Source organism: Stigmatopora nigra, chromosome 7, assembly GCF_051989575.1.
Source record: "Stigmatopora nigra isolate UIUO_SnigA chromosome 7, RoL_Snig_1.1, whole genome shotgun sequence".
In the NCBI taxonomy this organism is placed as follows: Eukaryota; Metazoa; Chordata; class Actinopteri; order Syngnathiformes; family Syngnathidae; genus Stigmatopora; species Stigmatopora nigra.
Window position 1 is genome coordinate 15,276,471 of NC_135514.1, and position 21,697 is coordinate 15,298,167.

The 21,697-nt window shown below is 39.2% G+C and overlaps 1 protein-coding gene and 8 non-coding genes across 12 annotated transcripts in view; all 9 read right to left on the minus strand.

Moving 5' to 3' along the window:
* Positions 1–849: 849 nt before the first annotated feature.
* bbs9 (Bardet-Biedl syndrome 9) overlaps positions 850–21,697 on the minus strand; it is a 58,181-nt gene continuing 37,333 nt past the window's right edge. For all 4 annotated transcript variants that reach the window (XM_077720769.1, XM_077720767.1, XM_077720768.1 and 1 more), the window contains 4 exons: positions 20,393–20,575; positions 19,160–19,469; positions 15,113–15,220; positions 850–1,403 (listed from right to left, as the gene is read on the minus strand). In XM_077720769.1, coding sequence (XP_077576895.1) covers positions 1,147–1,403; positions 15,113–15,220; positions 19,160–19,469; positions 20,393–20,575 — 858 coding nt within the window. In that variant the 3' untranslated portion in view covers positions 850–1,146. The remainder of the gene's footprint in view (positions 1,404–15,112; positions 15,221–19,159; positions 19,470–20,392; positions 20,576–21,697) is intronic.
* Positions 3,922–3,994, minus strand: trnak-cuu (transfer RNA lysine (anticodon CUU)). The gene has a single exon. It is a non-coding gene; the product is annotated as a tRNA-Lys (tRNA).
* On the minus strand, positions 4,115–4,187 carry trnak-cuu (transfer RNA lysine (anticodon CUU)). The gene has a single exon. It is a non-coding gene; the product is annotated as a tRNA-Lys (tRNA).
* On the minus strand, positions 4,326–4,398 carry trnak-uuu (transfer RNA lysine (anticodon UUU)). The gene has a single exon. It is a non-coding gene; the product is annotated as a tRNA-Lys (tRNA).
* trnak-cuu (transfer RNA lysine (anticodon CUU)) lies at positions 4,505–4,577 on the minus strand. The gene has a single exon. It is a non-coding gene; the product is annotated as a tRNA-Lys (tRNA).
* trnak-cuu (transfer RNA lysine (anticodon CUU)) lies at positions 4,716–4,788 on the minus strand. Its single transcript has one exon. It is a non-coding gene; the product is annotated as a tRNA-Lys (tRNA).
* On the minus strand, positions 4,927–4,999 carry trnak-cuu (transfer RNA lysine (anticodon CUU)). The gene has a single exon. It is a non-coding gene; the product is annotated as a tRNA-Lys (tRNA).
* trnak-cuu (transfer RNA lysine (anticodon CUU)) lies at positions 8,850–8,922 on the minus strand. Its single transcript has one exon. It is a non-coding gene; the product is annotated as a tRNA-Lys (tRNA).
* On the minus strand, positions 9,031–9,103 carry trnak-cuu (transfer RNA lysine (anticodon CUU)). The gene has a single exon. It is a non-coding gene; the product is annotated as a tRNA-Lys (tRNA).

Below are 21,697 nucleotides of genomic sequence, written 5' to 3' on the forward strand. Positions count from 1 at the left end.
GAAGGAAATTGAACCCGAAAATGGACGTCGATGGGTGATAGGCTCCGGCACCCCCGCGAACCTTGAGGGGGAGAAAAGGTTTGGAAAATGAATGGGGGTGAGGTTAGGGATGAGGAAAGTTAGGGATGGGGGTGGGACTACGTCACCCAGCACAGAGACGGCCTCGGGGTTTGAGTACCCCGTAGCCGATGGGTCTGAGGGGGCGGGGCTATGTACCTGTGGGGTAAGGGGGCGTGGCAGGGTGGGTATGAAGTTAAGAAGAAGTGGGAGGGGTAATTAAAATGACTGAAAGTATGGGGAAGTGTTTGGGAAAGAAAGAATAATAAAAATAAAATTAAAAAGTATCTTTTGTGGAATTATTTAAAAAAATAAATACAATTAAAAGAAAAGAAAATATTTTGTGGAATTATTTGAAAATGATACAATTAAAATAAAACAAATAAATATTTAGGGGAATTATTTGAAAAAAAATACAATAAAAATAAAATAAAAATTTTGTTTTCATTCTTTTTTTGTGTTTGTTGAAATTGTTAATTATTAATTGTACATTTAAAATCAGAATTGGGACGACACTAAAAAAATATTATAAAAAACTGTTTTAAATTTTAACAATTTGAAACTTTTAGAAATAAAAGAATATGTACATCAATAATGTATTTAAAAGGCTAGTGCAAGGAAAAAGGTGAAAAAAGTGAATAGCAAAAATAAAAATAACCCCCCCCCCCGAAATCAACAAGTAAAGACCACAAAATAACCCAAAAAAGTGAAGAAATAAAATAAAAAATAGTGTTTTAAAATCGGCCATAAAAAAAGCGAAAACAGTCAAAAGAAGAAGAGTGAAAATGCGGATTCTGGCCTTTGTTTTTTTTTATTATTATTTTTTTGATATATTTGCAAGTCATCTAGTTCCATTTGCTCACAAAGCAACTAAATCTCGGGACCAAATACTCACCTGAGAAGACATCTCGAATTTTTTCGGCGCCATTGACGGCGATAGACGTCCCATCAAAACGAGTCTATATTTTTGAACAGGTCTATCGCCGTCAAAAATTAATAAAAACAAAAAAAAATGGCAAAGACGTCACGTTGAACGGGTACCCTAGTGGTGAGCGTGTGCGGCTCGCAGTGGGTTGGAGTCTGCACTTTTCAGGCCTCGCCAGCTCCCGTTTCAACTTCCTTCTTGCGCTCTTTGACTTTCCCCGCCGACGTCTTCTTGGAGACTTTTTTGTCTCCGGCTTCTTTGCCGGTGGACGAAGACGAGTCTTTCTTGGCGTCTTTGACGTCCTTGGACTTGGTCCCCTCCTTTACGGCTTTGTCTCTGGACGACTCTTTCTTCTTCGGGCCGCTGGGCGTCGAGTCCTCTGCCCCGGCACCCTCGGAGATTCTTTTTTCAGCTGTCGTGTCTTTATTTGAAAGAACACAAGACAGAAATGTCCATCAATTACTCTATTATGCAATTTTGTAGTTGGACATGTCAGTCAAGTTCAATGGCGCAAATTTCCGTCAATTCCAGTGAGATTTATCAGTAAATTTTAGTCCATTCCAAAGATGGAAATGTTTGTCAATTCCAGTGATCTATTTCAGTCAATTTTACGGACTGGTCGATTCCAATGCTTGACATTTCCGTCAATTCCAGTGAGGTAGCAGCCAATTTTATATATGTCTGATTTGGTCAATTTCAATCACAAAAATTTAAGTCAATTACAGTGAGCTTCATAAATACATTTTATAGTAGTCAGTCAACTTCAATGGTACAAAATTCCATCAATTCCAGTGATGTTTATCAATTTTAGGGATTGGTCAATTCCAAAGATTAAAATTTCTGTCAATTCCAATCAGGTAACAGTCAATTTTAGAGATTGGTCGATTGTAATGCTGGACTTTTTCATCAATTGAAGTGATTCAATTGTAATGAGGTAGCAGTCAATTTTATACTTGGCTAATTTGGTCAATTTCAATCAAGTCAATTCAAGTGATTTTTATAGTTGGCCATGTCAGTCAACTTCAATGGCACATATGTCTGTCAATTCCAGTGAGGTTTATCAGTCAATTTTAGAGATTGGTCCATTCCCAAAGATGGAAATGTCCGTCAATTCCAGTGATAATTTTTCAGTCAATTTTAGAGATTGTTCAATTCCAAATATTGACATTTCCATCAATTCAAGTGATCTTTATCAGTCAATTTTAGGGATTGGGCAATTTCAATCTCACATATTTCTGTCAATTCCATTAAGCTTTATCAGTCAATTTGATATTTGACTACCTCACTCAATTCCAATAATTATGGTAAATAGAATTTCTCACCATTTTCCATGACCACCAAGTTTGTCAACACCAAAAAATAGTGCCATCACTGATAATCAATGCCCCAAAACATTTATACAATGACTAAAAACAAGCCTTAAATTCAATTCAATGTGATGTTCCAACCACCCGCAATTTTCCCAAAGCGCTAAAAATAGAACAATCAAAGCCCCTCCTCCCCCCTTCCCCCGGCACGTCTCCGTCCGAAACCCGAGCGTTGACTTAATGACACGGACGGAGACGGCTGCCGCGTACGCTAACGAGCCGCCCGCGGCGTCCCAGACTAGCCGTCGCAGCGCCGCTCTGCCCCGCGGGATTAACTGGGACTTTTTGTCTTGGGCGTGCCGAGCCCGTTGAGCCACAAACGCCACCTGTCGCGCCACAAAAGCCCGTCAAAGACACGCGTCCACGCCGGGTAAGAGGACGCCATTCGTCTTATTTGAACGGACCCAAAAAATTCAGTAAAAAATCAATGAAAATTGATTTTTTTTCAGTTGACGTCCAATCTTTTTCAAGTGGGACGAGTTCCCACGGCCAGATTTGATCGGGCGATCTACGCGGACGCCTTTATTTTGACGAGACCCGCGCGCCCGGCTAGCGAGCGGAACGAACGTGCGGGAAAACTTTGATGGGATGGCGGGGGATCTTGCAAAGACGCCGACAATTGTCCATCTTTTTTTGTTTTTGCTTTTTTTTTGTCTTGGCGACACAAAGAGATAAAACGATGGATTTGTCAAAAGATGCTGGGTAGGAGAGAGGGGCGGGGCTTTAGTGGGGGAGGGGTTTAAACTAGAAGCTAGGTGGGATATTTGAATCAAAAGATATCTTAAAAATACAGATTTATTTTGTTTATATAGTAATTTTTTTTTTTATTTACTCAAGGGCGTCAACTTAATTTCATGTGGGCCGGACAATTTTAGATATAATATTTAGATTTTTAAAAAAAATAAATGGATTAAAAGAACTGGATTAAAATCCCGGAATATTCTGTTTTTTATAGATCTAAAAAAAAATTATTTAGCTTTTTTATATATATTTTTAGATTTTACAAAATTATTATTTTTGAACTAAAAACAGAGAAAAATGGATTAAAAAACGACAATTATTGATTTAAAAAGGGGAAAATAAAGAAATGTAATATACATCTATAATTGTAATTTGATCCTAAAACAGAAAGTCAGCACTCATCATTGACTTTCCCGGCCGCACAAAATGATGCGACGGGCCACATTTGGCCCCCGGGCTGCCACTTTGACACCAGTTTTCTGTCATCAATAGCCTTAGGTTGGAATTACTATCAGATAATAATTTGTTATGGTTTATTAGGCTACATTTAAGGGAAAATAACCACACAAATACTCAAAACTGCGGTACAAAGTTAACAAAATAGAAACTAAACTTGGGAAACGCACAAAAAGGCAAACATTACTTACAGAAACAGCAAACAATCCTCTCAAAAACATGGACAAGCTGGGGTTGATGACAATCACAAACACCTGGGTCAATGTCAATCAAGGGAAGGGAAGACGGGAGGGACAAATCAGGCAACCTCACATTTCCCAACTGATTTCTACAAGAAATGGATCCAAGAACACGACCCAATTTCAAAAAAATCTACGCCCAACGTGGGGCTCGAACCCACGACCCTGAGATTAAGAGTCTCATGCTCTACCGACTGAGCTAGCCGGGCTTGTGCAATACTTTCAATACTTTTAATAGTCCACTGAGCTAAAAGTAGTGCCAAAGCAGTTCTAGGATAGCATAGCATATCGGGTAACAGACCTCAAATATCACTGAGCTAAAAGAAACACGCCCAACGTGGGGCTCGAACCCACGACCCTGAGATTAAGAGTCTCATGCTCTACCGACTGAGCTAGCCGGGCCTACATATTAAAAATTTGGTTAGCAACACGAGTGTCTAATTTAATATATCATTGAGCTAAATGGCATATGAAAGCAGTCTTAGATTAGCATAGCATTTTGGGTAACAGACCTCAAATTTCACTGAGCTAAAATCAGCACGCCCAACGTGGGGCTCGAACCCACGACCCTGAGATTAAAAGTCTCATGCTCTACCGACTGAGCTAGCCGGGCCCATATACACCAGCTAGCATCACAACAACAGAATCTACAAACAACAACAACTTTTCCAAGGTAACAATTTAATCCAAGACCCTGAAAAAACAGCCCAAAAGACACACACCCAACGTGGGGCTCGAACCCACGACCCTGAGATTAAGAGTCTCATGCTCTACCGACTGAGCTAGCCGGGCCTACATAGAGAAAATTTGGTTAGCAACAGAAGTGGCTAATTTAATTCATCATTGAGCTAAATGGCATATGAAAGCAGTCTTCGGTTAGCATAGCATTTCGGGTAACAGACCTCAAATTTCACTGAGCTAAAACAAACACGCCCAACGTGGGGCTCGAACCCACGACCCTGAGATTAAGAGTCTCATGCTCTACCGACTGAGCTAGCCGGGCCTACATATCGCAGACTAGGTTAGCAACACAAGTGGCTAATTTAATACATCATTGAGCTAAATGGCATATGAAAGCAGTCTTAGGTTAGCATAGCATTTCGGGTAACAGACCTCAAATTTCACTGAGCTAAAAGCAGCACGCCCAACGTGGGGCTCGAACCCACGACCCTGAGATTAAGAGTCTCATGCTCTACCGACTGAGCTAGCCGGGCACTTCGCACCAGCATTTAAAAATGAAACATACTTCCACTTCTCCTAGACATCAATCCAAACAAAACAACAAGATTCCCCCATTTTTCCATACAATAACGTAGCAAAAAGTGCGCAAAACATGTCCACGCTAGCCGCCAAAAAGCGTCTTTGAGAACGGGAGCGACATTCCAAGGCGCCGCTTGGATGGCCGTCGGTTGAAAAAGACGCGAGAGCGCCACCCGTTGTTATTTCAGTCCTTCGCAATTCATCTTAACACTCCCAAATTCTGGCCATCCATCAAAGACACGCTGCCACCACGGCGCATTCCACTCGCGCCATCCAATAAATCAATGAACACAACACACACACACAAGACACACACTTTCACCTGTGTGTGTATTATGAGTCAAACACAAACCAAACGGAAGTGAATCTTTATGAACTGTGACGCTGTTTATCTGAGCGTAACCATGGCGATGATGTATGTGTGTGTGTGTGTGTGTTGAAAGATGTGTCTTTGATGCATAAGTGGCATAACGTTATGATTTCAAAAGTATCACGTTTAGGGACGACTCACCATTAACGGCTGATTGACATTGTTTTTAATGATTTGATGTTTTTGAATGATAAGATAATATAAGATAAGATAAAAACTAATCTGTTTTATGTGTTGGCATTTTATTCATTTATTTTTATTAAGTTTTAGATTTGGCGAAATATTATTGGAGTACAGAAAATTGGGATTAAAATATCTAAATATGTATTTATTGTTTATTTTGAAAAATGTTTATTTGAATTTTATTTAATACAACATTTTTCTATATTTTTATACGTTTTCTTTTAGACTTTAAAGATATGTTTTACATTTAAAAAGCATTTAGAAAGTATTTTTAAACAGTAAAATATTAATTAGGCTGTATTAATTTTTTTATTTGAAATTTGATTTGGTTTAAAAAGAAATATGTTAAAGTTTTTTAATAAAAAAATATTAAATACAATTTAGGAAATATATTGGCCATACATGAAAAATAATCTAAGAAATATATTCAATAATCTAAGAAATATATTCAATAATCTAAGAAATATATTCAATAATCTAAGAAATGTATTAAAAATAATAGTGGAACACAGCAAATAAAAAAAAATGACTTAAAAAACATAAAAACGGAAATATTGAAACAAAAATAAAAAAAATGATAAATCATTCATTTCGCCTGTAAAAAACGGCCATTTTGATTCCAAGTGTTTTTCCAGACGCGCCGGCCACCAGCGAGCGCCACGCTCTTTTCCCCGCCGTGTTTTCACTGCGGCGTCTTTTAGCGACGCGCTCCGACTGGGCAGACAAGACGCAAACACGGAAACGCGGAGGGGGTTCCGAGACGGAGCGGTCTCTAGGTACGACCGGTCATGGGAGAGCGAAAGGCTGCGGCAGACAAAAAAAAAAAAAAACGCCGCGCCACGCCGGATGAATGCCTTCTTTATCTCCCAATTAGCAACGCGGTTAGCCACGCCGGACGGACGGACGGCCACCACGGGAAATGACCCCCCCTCCCTTCGAAAAACGGCGCTAATGATGGGTCGCAAAATCCGCCGGGATGATTAGAGGCCCCGCCCCCCATAGGACATGAAATATGTAAGCTGACTTGGGGCTGAAAAGAAGGCCTCCATTCAGGGTGTAAATCTTCATGGCGGCGGAAATCTGCTTGGCTCGTTTCTCTTTTTACGGCTTCAATCAAAGCTTGGCGGCTGGCGACCAATCCTGGTGAAAAGGCTAGTGTTGTAGCGCTAGCACAGATATTAACTTAACTCTTCTTTATTAATTCTATTGTTTTTTTTTAAATTCATTTTCTGGAATGCTTTATCATCGCTAGGGTTGCAGGGGGTGCTGGAGCCTACCTAGCTGAGTTTGGGTGAGGGGCAGGGAGACCCTGAATTGGTGGACAGCCAATCACAGAGCATAAGAAGATAAATAACCAATCATAATCAAATCTAGGAACAAGTTAGCATACAATTAGCCTAGCATGCATGTTTTTGGAATATAGAAGGAAACTGGAGTACCCAGAGAAAACCCACACAAGCCCCAGGAAGAACATGCTCACTCCACATACTTGACCTAACTTGGATTTGAACCCAAGAGCCCAAAACTGTGAGGCTAACGCGCTAACCACACAACCACCATGCCTTTTCAAGCATAATTGAGCAAATTAGAAAGATTGGACGCCTGGTGGCCGTCTTGGGTAGGGGGTGACCCTTTATTCAATTGATTCTCCCTACCGCTTATCCCTAAAAAGGTTGTGGGGGGTGCTGGAGGCCATCCCAGCTAACTAAAGCCAGAGAAAAACAACCTAGCTAGAGACAAATTAGCATACAATTAGCCTAGCATGCATGTTTTTGGGATGTGGGAGGAAACCCAGTAAAACCACAAAGTACACACATACTACACACAGGGTGGACTACCTGGAATTGAACCCTCGACCTAAGTACTGCAAGTCAGACATGCTAACCACGCAACCACATTTCTCAGTACTCATCAAAAGTGCCAATATCATCTCAGTACTTGTATTGCGAGCTAATTCAGACAGCTAGCGGAGCGGCTAAATGCCTCTAGCGTGAAACAGATGCTAGCTAGCGGCGGGAGTATTGTTTCAAAGGGACATCCCAGCTCGCTAGCGCTAGCGTTAGCGAGCTAGGGGCGAACAAAGAAGGCAGTGTTTCCCGCCGAGAGCGCGAGTGGGCGAGACGCGTTTAGAGTATATGACTTATTTATCTAAGTTGGAAGTGTTTTATCCCGCGCGCCATAAATCCAAGGCACTCTCTGCCCTTGGCGCACATCTGTAACATGTTAGCTAGCCTAGCGTGTCCTACGCGCAATAAATCCTCAAAAGTCGCGCAAATGTCCGATTACCCACACAGGTTACATTTATTTGTAATTTTTTTGGTGCCATTTTCCGTCTATTTTTGCCAATCAATTTATTATTATTATCGTAATATGTTTGAAGTTTTGTTTTAATTTTTATTTATTTATTTTATTATGTTTATTTTTTTTCTCACTTTATACTATTTAAATATGTTATTATTTATTGATAATTTATTTGTTTATGATAATTTTAATGTGTTAAGTTTTAGTTTTAAAATGGTTACATTTAAAAGGATATATTTTTTAAAAATATTATTATTAAGTATTTTATTATTTATTGAATATTGTTTATAATAACTTAAAGTATATATTTAATAAATTAATTCTATTTATCACAAAACTAATATGTATTAAGTTTTAATTTTAAAAAATGGTTCCCTTTAGAATGATCTTATGTTATTTATACTATTCATACTATTATATTTTTTTAAATGAGTGTTTTTAATTTTTCTTCACAAAATACTTATATATATAAATATTTAATTATTTACTGATATTACATTTAAATAAATAAATAATATTATTTCAATTTCCTACTGTGCGCAAAACTAATACAAGCAAAATATTGTCTTATTAAATGCTCTTTTGCTGTCATCCCTCCCACTCCAAATGGCTTGGACATCTTGCCAAAAACGTTTGGGAATTGAGCCAATTACAAATCTGATAGCTCGCCGCCGCCATTGGCCGCCGTTGACTCGCACGTGCGCGCCTGTTTTCTCGCTGTTTGAGACAGATGATTTCCTGTTCGACTCGCCGTGACACTTCCTTCCTTCCCGCGATCGCGCCAGAAAAAACGTGTTTGCTTTGGACCGAGCGTACGTGGTCAGGCTTGTTCGTTAGCTAACTTTATTTGCACGTGAGAACCGCGGCGGACAAAATGGAGGGCCAACATTGACTTGATCAGAATTTGAGGTTTCGCATATCGGGTGACCGCTCGCAGAATAAATACACTTCGCCCAACGTGGGGCTCGAACCCACAACCCTGAGATTAAGAGTCTCATGCTCTACCGACTGAGCTAGCCGGGCTAATATGCTACTACTAGCATCACAACAACCGATTTGACAACCAACAACAACTTCTCCAAGGTAAGAATTAAATCCAAGAACCTGAAAAGACAGCCCAAAAGGCAGAGACGCCCAACGTGGGGCTCGAACCCACGACCCTGAGATTAAGAGTCTCATGCTCTACCAACTGAGCTAGCCGGGCTTGCTTCCAAATGCTAACATCACAAGAACAGAATTGTCTGACAACAACAGCTGCTCCGGGGTAAGAATTTAAAAAAACACACACCCAGTGTGGGACTCGAACCCAAAACCTTGACATTAAGAGTCTTTTGCTTACCGCAAGGGTGTCAGACTCGGGTTGGTTGGCGGGCCGCTAAAACGTCAACTTGATTTCAAGTGGGTTGGACCATTTTAGATAGAATATTTACATTTTTTGTTTATAAATGGATTAAAAGAACTGGATTAAATCCCTTGATATTCAGTTTTTTATAGATTTAAAACAATGTTTATTTTAGCTTTTTTTTTAAATATATTTTTAGATTTTACAAAATTATTTTTGAACTGGAAACAGGAAAAAATTGATTAAAAAACGACAATTACTGACTTAAAAAGGAGGGTTAAGTCAGGAAATGTAATATACATCTATACTTACAAACAAATATATTTACTTTTTAACATAAAAACACATCGTAGACTTAGGTTAACACAACAAGGAAACTCTGTCATTTACCCATCCTGGGATTCAAACCCTCGACCTCAGAACTGTAAGCCTCACATGGTAACCACTCCTCCAACGTACAGTCCAAATATTTTTCATTAACTTTTTGCCATGAAGACTAAATAACGCTGGACCGCGCATGATATCTTTGACATTTTTGTTTCCTGGGATCGAACCCTCGACCCCAGAACTGCGAGCCCTACCCACCAACCACTCCTCCAACGTACAGTCCAAATTTTCTTAATTTATTTTAAAACATAAAAAAAACGCAATATAGACTTAGGAAAAGGCAACAAACAATTTCTCCTGCCGACATTTTTCTTGTGGAATAATAGAAAAAAATGGTCAATATTTACTTCCGTATGAATGCAAAATCAGCCAAATAAACAATTTGCGCCTACCGCCACTTTAAGAGCGCATTCTTCCCTTTTGTAAAAGACCCCGTCGGAGCGTCACCGCCAGGCCTTCCACATCAAAGACGGCAATTAAGCGGGGACGTCCCGGTGGGAGCGCCGCTTGGGCCAATGGCGCCGCCCACCGCCGGAATGTCGGCCCGGGACGCCTCGGCTTTTTTTGCGCCTTGCCTTTCCCAAAGCGCGCAAACTCATCTTTTGTCCCCACCAAAAGTGCCACAAAAAAAAGGCAAAGGCTAATCCTTAGCGGCAGGATACGCCGGCTTGTTTGGATGGCGAGGAAAGCCGGGGGTTAAAACGGGGAAGTGGCGCAGCCATAAAGTTTGACCCAGACGTGACCTGCCCATGAGAACATGGCTACAGGCAAAGAGGAAGGAAGCCACCACCATCATGCCGTTATCCAATCAGAAATGGGGATCCTTCTTCTCAAAAACTGCGATTTGGCGCAATGTGTCATGAAAAATTGCATTAAAAAAAAATTTGAGCACTGGTGTCAAAGTGGCGGCCCGGGGGCCAATTCTGGCCCGCTGCATCATTTTGTGCGGCCCAGGAAAGTCCACGATTGCCCTGATTTTTGTCTTTAAAATTTGGTCTAAAATTGTAAAAATGTACTCCCGTATTTTCACGACTATAAGGCGCACTTAAAAGTCTTAAATTTCCTCCAAAATAGACAGTGCGCCTTATAATACAGTGCGCCTTATATTTGGAAAAAATCTCATTCATTGAGGGTGCGCCTTATAATGTGGTGCGCCTTATAGTCGTGAAAATACGGTATTTGAATAGATTTTCAAAAACATGTTAAGTATATCTACTTTTAACTCACAGACTACTAATGAAATCGCCTAAAATCAAATTATAATATAAAATCTTAAGCAGGTGAGTGGTTGAGGCATTGGGCTCGCAGTTATGTAGTCATGGGTTCGATACCAGGTAGATAGACTTTGCAAGTACTTCCCAGGTTTGTGTGGGTTTTCTCTGGGTACTCCCCTTTCCACTCTCACGCTAAAAACATGTATGCTAAGCTAATTGTACACTTGCATGCGTGTGACACGCCGCGGTTGACTTCCTGTGGGCGTGGCCTAGTCGGCCTTTTGTCCGAGCTAAAGTGTGTGTGGGTGTGTGTGCGGGAGGATGACAGGAAATGGAGGCGTCGCGCATTTTTGCACGCGTGCGGTAACGCCGGGAACGCAGGCGTGTGGAAATGAAGGCTCGCCACTGTGTATTTTTGCAAATACTTTTTACAGTGTGCAGTGCCCACAATGTACACACATATACACACACTTGTGTGTTTTTTCCAGCGTGTAATCACTCCCTGGAGATAAAGTCGCTTGTCAAAACACGTAAGTAAACATTACAATCGAAAGGACCTCCTGCTCAAGTTGGATTGGACGTCTAGTGGCGTCAATGGCACTCAAAGATGGCCATTGAAGATTGGACATTTATCAGTGTCAAAAGTAGACAAAAAGTTTATTTTAGGGGACTTCCTGTTTATTTTTGGAGGATTACAAGCGTCATGCTCAGGGAGAAACATGAGATTAGATGAGATTAAAGTGGTGATACGATTTATTTTTATGGGGAGGTTTGCTGACTTTGACTTTTGATGACATAAGGTTTGTATTGATGAAAAAGGATTAAGGCGCCATTTTAGGACAGTGGAATAAGAGGAGGATAGGTGGAAAAAGTCATAAAATGACAAAATTAAAGTCATGACAAGACTTATTTTTACGTGATGTGATGCAGGAAAAGTTTGTTGACTTTGACTTTTGATAATATAAGGCACAGGTGTCAAAGTGGCGGCCCGGGGGCCAAATTTGGCCCGCCGCATCATTTTGTGCGGCCTGAGAAAGTCAATGAGTGCTACTTTCTGTTTTAGGATCAAATTAAAATAATTAATATAGATGTATATTAAAATTCCTGATTTTTCTATCTTTTAAATCATTCATTGTTATTTTTTAATCATTTTTTTCTGTGTTTTTAGTTCAAAAATCATTTTGTAAAATATAAAAATATGAAAAAAAGCTCAAATAAACATTGTTTTAGATCTATAAAAACAGAATATTCAGGACATTTAATAAAAAAAAAATCTAAATATATCTAAAATGGTCTGATGTAGACATTAGTCTATATTAGACGCAAAATGGTTTACAACATCACACTAGGACTCCGCCATAAGCCCACGAGGGGGTAAAAAAAAGTCATAAAAGGACGAGATTAAAGTGGTTACACGACTTATTTTTACGCCAAGCATGGAAGCGACGTTTTGGCGTGGACGCGTGCCCCCCGAGGCCAGCCGGCGGCGGTATAATAACCACACAGAAGCCAACGTTTGTTAGAAATAAAGAAGGCCTTTGTACGGGTGGGTTCTTTCTCCCCCTCCAAACTTATCTTCTCAATCCTCCATCTTGTGCCTGCGACCCCCCCCCCCCCCTACAAGCCCGCACATTATGTTATTAGTTCCAATTTCTCCACCCGCGTTTGATCCCCAAAATGACAAAAAATAGGCCCGAAAAGGGACTTTTTTCCCCCCTAAACGATGCACCGAGACGCTTCCTTATCAAAACATCCCGCGGCTGAAAAGATGCATTCACGGAGCGTCCGAATTCGTAGACTTTATCAAAGGAGACGTGTCAATTAGCCGACGAGGGGGGGCAAAGGGGGGAGAGGCGGGGTTCAGAGTTCAAGCCGGGGGTTCTTGGTCAGCTGTCGCTAACTATAAAAACCGACTGTGTTCTTGACAAATGTGCATTTTCTTCGTTAGCTAAACATGCTGATTGGCTGTGACTTTAAGGACGTACTTACATGTGTGTGTGTGTGTGTGGAAAAGTCAGTGTATTTTTGCACGCTTGAAAAATGATGGTTAAGTCAACAAAATGAAAAAAAAAAAAAAAAGTGGGTTGCCGGGCGGAAAAAAAAGTGGGTTGCCGGGCGGACTAAAGCCAAAGACGCGGAATGTTGCGCAATCGACTTTTGGGGGTTTAACACGGGGAATCGTCCGAGTCGTCCCGGAGGAGACTCATCCGTTCCCGGCGACCGCTCTCCGAGGAACGATCCTCCGGACGAACGGACGCCGCCCGTTCCGGGTTATTTGTCGGTGGGGCCAAGCGTGGAGGCCCCCGCCGTGTTTTTCTTTTCCCATGACTTTCTCCTCAGACTTTGACGCCTTTCATAAGCATTAAATCACAGGTGTCCAAGTGAAGGCCCGCGGGCCAAATGTGGCCCGCCGCATCATTTTGCGCGGCCCGGGAAAGTCATTAATAAATGCCGACTTTCTGTTTTAGGATCAAATTCAAATGATAGATATAGATGTATATTATATTTCCTGATTTTCCCCTTTTTAAATCAATATTAGTCATTTTTTAATCAATTTTTTTATGTTTTTAGTTCAAAAATAATTTTGTAAAATCTAAAAATATATTTAAAAAAAGCTAAAATCAACATTATTTTATAGCTATAAAAAACGGAATATTCAACCCTTTTAATCCAGTTTTTTAAATCCATAATTCCAATTTTTTAATAATTTTTTTTGGTGTTTTTAGTTCAAAAATCATATTGTAAAATCTAAAATTATATTTAAAAAAAAGCTAAAATAAACATTGTTTTAGATCTATAAAAAATGGAATATTCAGGGCCTTTAATCCAGTTTTTTAATCAATTTATGAAAAAAATGGCCCAATCATATTGAACTGGGGGTGCCGGAGCCTATCCCATCTATCTACGGCGGCCACCAGGAAACAAACGACCAATCGCGCTCATCTAAAGGCACTTTACCATACAATTAGCCTAGCATGCATGTTTTTGGGGATGTGGGAGGAAAGCGGAACACCCATGGAAAAACCACACGAGCCGAGACGCAAATTCTATGGTTGGCGTCCGTGCATCCGTCCGTCACGGTGGTCGCGGGCGTGAGTTTGTATTTTTGCCTTGAAATTGCTGCGTTGACTAAATAACAGCTGCTTTTCTGGAGCGACGCAACGCAAACACGTCGCGGCGCCTCAAGCTGAAAATAAGCGGGTTGGCCACGGGCGCGCTCGCCCTCCGCGTGGGTGGGTGTCCGCCCGCCCGCCACTTGGCAAAAGGCGGAAGACACTTGGCGTCTACGGGCTGGAGATGATGGGGGCGTATAGATAGACGGTTTTTAGCGGGATAGCGCTAGGCTAACGTGGAAGCGTGGTTTCAAAATAAAGGCGCGTGCTTGATTTTAGAATTGAACTATTAAAGTATATTTTTCCGGATAACTTAAAACTGTACAAAGTATATTTTTCCGCAAATGCTGATGATCAACTTGTGCTTAAAAGTGTTTAAGTATTAAATATTAAATTAAAGTCATATCATTAACTTAAAATGGCTGCTGGGAGGGGCTCAAAATAAAAATGTAAGAAATTCAAAATAAATGAACCAAAAAATAAACAAAAAAAGGAGCTGATTCTAGGTTTTTATATTCTTTAAAAGTGTTTTAAAACTATTTTTTCTTATTGCAGGATTGAATTGCATTTAATTATTTATTTATTTATTTTTAATTTAATTTGATTTTAATTTTCATTTGATTCTATTTTTTGTTTATTTAATTTACATTTTCATTTGATTTAATTTAATTACATTTCTAGTTTTCATATAATTTTATTTATTTTAATATTATTTTCAATTTTCATTTAATTTCAAATTCCCTCAAAAACTTTATGTATTATAAAGCCATTAAAAAATCTATTTAAAGTTCAATATATATTTCATATTAAAATGTAACTTAAAAAAATAAAAGGCGGGATTAGTGTGGACAAGGTCGTTCTATTTCTGGGCGGCGTCCGACGCTGACGTAAACAAAGACGTTGCGGCCATTTGCCGGCGGCGGAAAGTGTAAGCCCCGCCCCCTCCCGCTCCAAAAGCCCCCCGCGACAGCCGCCGGAGATTTTTTTTAATCCGCCCTTTGATGGCGGATCAACGCCGCCGCTTTTAAATCTATCTTTATTAACCGGCTACCTTCTTCTTTTTTTTTTGTTGACCCTAACTTGTGACTACCGACCAAAATTGAATTGAAGCTTCTTTTGTGAGCCTTTTTTGGTCAATGTTGAGTGATGTAATGTACCTTTTTGGACTTTCTTGGAAGACGCTTTCTTTTTAATGAATTTGGCGGCGTCCTCGGGCTCCGCCGTTTCGTCTTCTGCCATCTTGCCAAAATCCTCTGCGACCGATCCTGGGCGACCACAAAAAAATGTTAAAAAAAATCCTTTTCACAGACATTTTGGAGGAAAGAATCAATTCTTTGTATTTTTTATTGAATTTATTAGTCCAATCTAGTGACAAACTTATTGATATCCCCCCAAAAATTCTGTCCAGCCAATCAGAGGGCACAGGGAGACCAATCGTAGCTAGGGTAAGAGAATTTAGACAGTTAGCCAGCTAGCCTAGCATGGATGTTTTTGGGATGTGGGAGGAAACCAGAATAATTAACCTCAGTCTCAGTCTGCAGAAGGTCCCCACCTTGTGGACTTCCTTAGTATGGCTCCATTTTTTTTAACTAGGTCTACAATGTCTTCTGTGTCTTGTATATGAAATTTCCTGAATACAGAATTTAAAAAAGTTCTAATGTAATCTAATCTAATCAAAAACCCCACCAGGAGAACATCCAATCTCCACACCACAATGAACACCCACTCGGGATCGAACCCTCGACCCCAGAACGTCGAGTCCAACATGCTAACACGCTAACAAAAAAAATGAGATCCACTATTCTGTCCTCTCTAAACGTCAACAAATTGATTATCACCGCCATCATAAAATTGCTACTTAAAACAAGCTAACAATCGATCACAGAAGACGCATTGACTAAGGTGAGGGCAAGCCACACCCCCCTCATGATCCATCCACCCCAAAACTCCGCCCCCATCCCCAAACCAGCTTTCCTGTGGCGTCCCCACCCGGCACACATGTTGCCTTTGTGTCCCCCCCCCCCAAAAGTGGCTATCATGTCAACCTTAAGTAGTCTGAGAATGCGCGTATGTCTCCGCCCCCTCCCACCGCAGACCCCCCCCCCCCCCCCCGCGTCTGCGTCTACGTGAAGATTAGCCTACTAAACCCTTGACAAGATTTAAGCTAGCCTTTTTGTTTGAAATGGGATCTGACTACTTTTTCATTATTATTATTATTAATATAATATTTTTGTTTTACTCATTTGATCCATATAACAAACAGTTCAAGTACTACACACACAGAAATATATATAGATGAAAATACACACAATGTGTACATACAATGACGAATCTCAAAAATATTATGAATGAATCATATAGCATTTTGACAAATAACAGTGAATGAGGAGTACTAGTAAAAATACAAAACAAAATAATCTCAGTAATTGTTATAATAAGATTAACAGTACACTAATTTGAATCATATAAAAGTTATTCAATATAAAATATCTCATAAAAAAATATTGTTAATAGTACTACTCTATCCCTAACCCCTTAGCATACAATTAGCTTAGCATACAATTACCTTAACATACAATCAGCTTAGCATAAAATTAGCTTAGCATACAATTAGCTTAGCATACAATTAGCTTAACATACAATTATCTTAACATAAAATTAGCTTAGCATACAATTATCTTATTTTACAATTAGCTTAGCCTACAATTAGCTTAGCATATAATTATCTTAACATACAATTAGCTTAACATACAATTATCTTAGCATAAAATTAGCTTAGCATACAATTAGCTTAGCATACAATTATCTTATTTTACAATTAGAATAGCCTCCAATTAGCTTAGCATACAATTAGCTTGTCATACATTTTTTGGGGGAGGGGGGCACGAGGAAAACCAAATTACATGGAAACCCCAACGGGAAGGTCCGAACCCACCGGGAACCAAACCCTACGCCTCAAAACTGCGAGCCAGACGTGCTAACCACTCTACAACGAATCGCCAATCCTTGACCTTATTTGACATGTAAATATTCAATATTATTCCCGACGGTTTTTGTCCAATTTGTTTTGGAATGTTTGCGTGGGGACTTTTTTGGCGGTGGGTTTCGCTCGGAAAAACGCGGCGCGTCCTCAAGACAGACGGTGGACAAACAAACAAACGCGTACGACAGCTGGAAGAAGGTCGCCGGCGTCTGCAAATACCGAGCAGGCGACCGAGCGTCCGTCCGCCCGGCGGCGTTTTTGCGTCTGGTCGGCACATTCCTGCTTTATTCCGGGAGATTGCGGCCGAAAGGCGGCGCCGCCGCCCGACGCCCCGCCGAAAGCGCCGACAGCGCCAATTTGGTTTATGGCGCGTCCGCACAAACCAATTGGCGCTATATTTATGGCCCCACGTTTGCGCGGCAAATAATTTGGAATTTGCGGGAGGATTTTTAAGCGGTCACCTGGCCTAGACGTCCAATCGGATGACAATGTTTGTCGCAAATTCATCTCATGTTGGAAAACGACCTCCATTTATATTCAATAAGATTTCAATACGAAAATACATGTGAAATTGGACGGTAAATATGCATCTATAAGAAAATGAAAATAATAAAATTCAAATAATAAAATTGAAAATAAGAAAATGAAAATTAAAATAAAATTCAAATAATAAAATTGAAAATAAGAAAATGAAAATTAAAATAAAATGAAAATAACAAAATTAAAATAAAATGAAAATAAGAAAATTAAAATTGAAATAAGAAAATGAAAATAAAATGAAAATAAGAAAATGAAAATAAAATGAAAATTAAAATAACAAAATTAAAATAAAATGAAAAAAAGAAAATCCAAATAAGAAAATGAAATTGGGCAAATCTTAAAGAGTAAACATTCATAATAAAAACAAATTCAAAAAATAATAATAATAAAATGATGAAATCAATAAAAAAATCAAATAAAAATTAAGGCTCTTAGATTTTATGCATATTTTTATTGATACCTTTTATATAAATTAAGGGTCTTATGATTGTATGCTAATTTCTATAGTTACTTTTCAATTGGACTAAATTTGATATTATTAATTATATTTATGTTGATATGTTCATCAATTCACCGCCATTTCAAACAAACTGGACATCCATCGTCAGGTTCCGCCAACCCCTCGCCATCCCCTCGCCATCCCCTCGCCATCCCGCTATACGTCGCGTGATGACATGTCCAATATTTCATATTTCCTGGAAAGGGAACAGCTGCTGCTAATTATCGATCGGCGGGTTATTTTTAGCCAAGTTTTTTAGCTCCACTCTTCAATTTGCATCCAACGCCACCAAAGACAGCTGCCACTATTTTAATACTATATATGTATAAGCCATACGCGCACACACACACACAATTTATCTACCCAATCAAAACACACACACACACACACACACACACAACATATGATTGCATGTGCACGGAAACACGACATCATCACCATGCCACCGCAAACAGGCATAGCACATTAAAAAAAAAGATATATATATATATATATATATATATATATATATATATATATATATATATATATATGAACATACACACACATTCTATATAATCACGCACACACACACACACACGTTGTGGTAGAGCAAGGCCATCCTCTCAAGTCGAAAATAAACCCTAACCCTCAAACCACAGCCACCGACGCGCCGCGCTGCGAAAATAACTGGAACACACACACACACACACACACATGCACGCTTATGTGCTACTTTATATGATATTAACTCTTTGGCTACCTGCAAAAATAACTGTACCACACACACACACAACTTTTATGTTTTACTCTAGTTTGCTTGTATTTTTTTAGGAAACATGTAGTTGTCCAATAAAGGCAAGTTGGATGTCCATTGCTCATAAATGTTTGCAAACAAATGCCTTTTTTTTGGGAGGGACCCCAAAAAAAGCTGGTCACTTTTGTTAGTGTGTTGGAATGCTCCAGCGCCCCAAAGCTATCATTTACATCCCATTGCATTGTTTTTGTGTGTGATGTGAGTGCATTTTTGTGTATTTTTGCGTGTTTTTGCGTGTGTGTGCCACAAAAAAAAGTGTTTTGTGTGTGTGTGTGTGTGTGGCATGACCTCTATTCCAGGCCAGTTTTCCCAACTCGCCTGAATTGGACACCTATTGTCACCAATGGCAGATGGCCGCCGTCTATTTGAGATACTAAGGGACTCACCGGGGGCCACCAAGTGCTGAACCTGCAGGCCGGGCTCCCGGACCCGCTCCTGGTCTTGGGCCTCGGCCTGGGCGTCGGCCTGGGCGTCGGCCTGGGCGTCGCCCAACGTCAGGCGCCCGCCTTTGGCCAGCCGCTCGCACAGCAGCGTGATGTGCTTCTTGAGGCGGGCCGTGTCTCTGGGCGGGGCCAGTGCCAGGGCCGGCCCCACCCCCCCGGCCTGGCTCAGGGCGCCCGCCTGCTCTTTGGGGCTGCGCGACAGGCACGTCCGCAGGAGGTGGGACACGGACGCGTCGCAGCATTCCTCCCAGCCCTTTTGACAAATACACAAATTAATATAGTATTTTACACATTAATATATACAATACAGTATTTTATTGATTAATATATGTGATACAGTATTTTTTATATGAAATACATTATTTTAGAAATTAATATATATAATACAGTATTTTTAAAAATAATATATAATACAGTAAAGTATTATTTAATATATAAAATACATTATTTTACAAAGTAAAATATATAATACAGTATTTTACACATTAATATATAATACAATATTTTTTTTATATGAAATACATTATTTTATAAATGAATATATAAAATACAGTATTTTATTTTTTTACATGAAATACATTATTTTATAAATGAATATATAAAATACAGTATTTTACAAATTAATATATATATAATACAGTATTTTTTATTAATATATGTAATACAGTATTTTTATTAATATATGTAATACAGTATTTTAAAAATTAATATATATATAATACAGTAAAGTATTATTTAATATATAAAATACATTATATTACAAATTAAAATATATAATACAGTATTTTACTAATTAATATATGTAATACAGAATTTTACAAATGTATAAATATAATACAGTATTTTAAGATGATTTCAATACAGTAATCCCTCATTTATTGCGGCTTCACTAATCGCAAATTCATTACTTTAGGATTTTTTCTCTGTTATTAATTATTATTACAATTTTTTTAAGTTTGTAAAAATATGAAAATCCACGCTGAAAAAAAATCGTATTTATTCATGCCGTTTGTTAATTTGTGCGCATATAAGACGTACCCTGGATTCAGTCATCATTTATGGCATGTGTGCAAGAAAGTACGATATTTTCAGTCAATGTTTTTGGAGCAAGAAATACGGCATATATGCAAGTACAGTATTTCATTTTTATACAAATTGAAGTGAAGTTTTGCATACCAATTGCAGCGTGTCGTGCAGCAGAGGCAGCATGCTGGCCTCCAAGATGGCCGTCTGCTCGGGCGTCAGGCCGTGGCCCAGCGACAGCAGGAGGACCAGGAGCTGCGTGGAGCTCTTCAAGCGCGCCCAAGCCTCCTCCAGCTGACGCGCGTTATCCTCCGCCTCCTCCGCTAACAACATCACCTGCGACACGATAATGACAAGACAGCTTAGTTCCCATGAAGAAGAAAAAAAAATCAAGTGTTTCAAAGAGTTCAGTTCAATTAGAACACAGGTGTCGTCAAAGTGCCGGCCCGCGGGCCAAATGTGGGCCACAGCATCATATTGTGCGGCCCGGTAAAGTTCCGACTTTCTGTTTTAGGATCAAAATAAAATGATAGATATAGATGTATATTAAATTTCCTTATTTTCCTCTTTTTAAATCAATAATTGTCATTTTTTAACACATTTTTTTCTGTGGTTTTAGTTCAAAAATCATTTTGTAAAATCTAAAAACATGATTAAAAAAAGCTCAAATAAAATTTGTTTTAGATCTATAAAAAAAATGAATATTCAAGGATTTTAATCCAGTTTTTTAAATCTATTTATTTAAAAAAAAACCTAAATATTATATTTGAAAAAACTAAATTTTATATTAAAAAAAAATATATATATTAAAAAAAACTAAATATTATATCAAAAATGGTCCTAAAAAGGGGTTAAGGTGTGTCTTTGAGTCTTTGCATTTTTAAAGACCCCAAGACTGAAAGTCAAATCAAGTAAAAAAAAATGCCGAAGTCAGCAAAAAATGACAAATTCCGTCCTCCATCCGACCGTACATTTCGCATTCATTTCAAGCCAAGGCGACCACTCTCCCGTGAGACCCTCTCAAGTCTGTGTGTGTGTATTGATAAAAAAAATAAAAGCTAAGGGTCCAGTCAAGGCGTCCATTGTTGCTGGCGACTGGCTTCCACCAAGACGCTGCTGATTGATGCCAGCTGAGCGGACATAAAATGATCCCTTCTTTCATCCTTCCCAGTCAAAAGGGATTGGACGCCTTGCCCCGTCAATGGGAATTGAACTGGAGGAATGTGGTGTCAAAGTTGCGGCCCGGGGGCCAAATGTGGCCCGCCGAATCATTTTGTGCGGTCCAAGAAAGTCAATCATGAGAGTCGACTTTCTGTTTTAGGATCAAATTAAAATTAAGATAATATATGTATAATAAATTCCCTGATTTTCCCCCTTTTAAATCAATAATTGTCTTTTTTTTAATCAATTTTCTGTGTTTCTAGTTCAAAAATAATTTTGTAAAATCTAAAAATATAA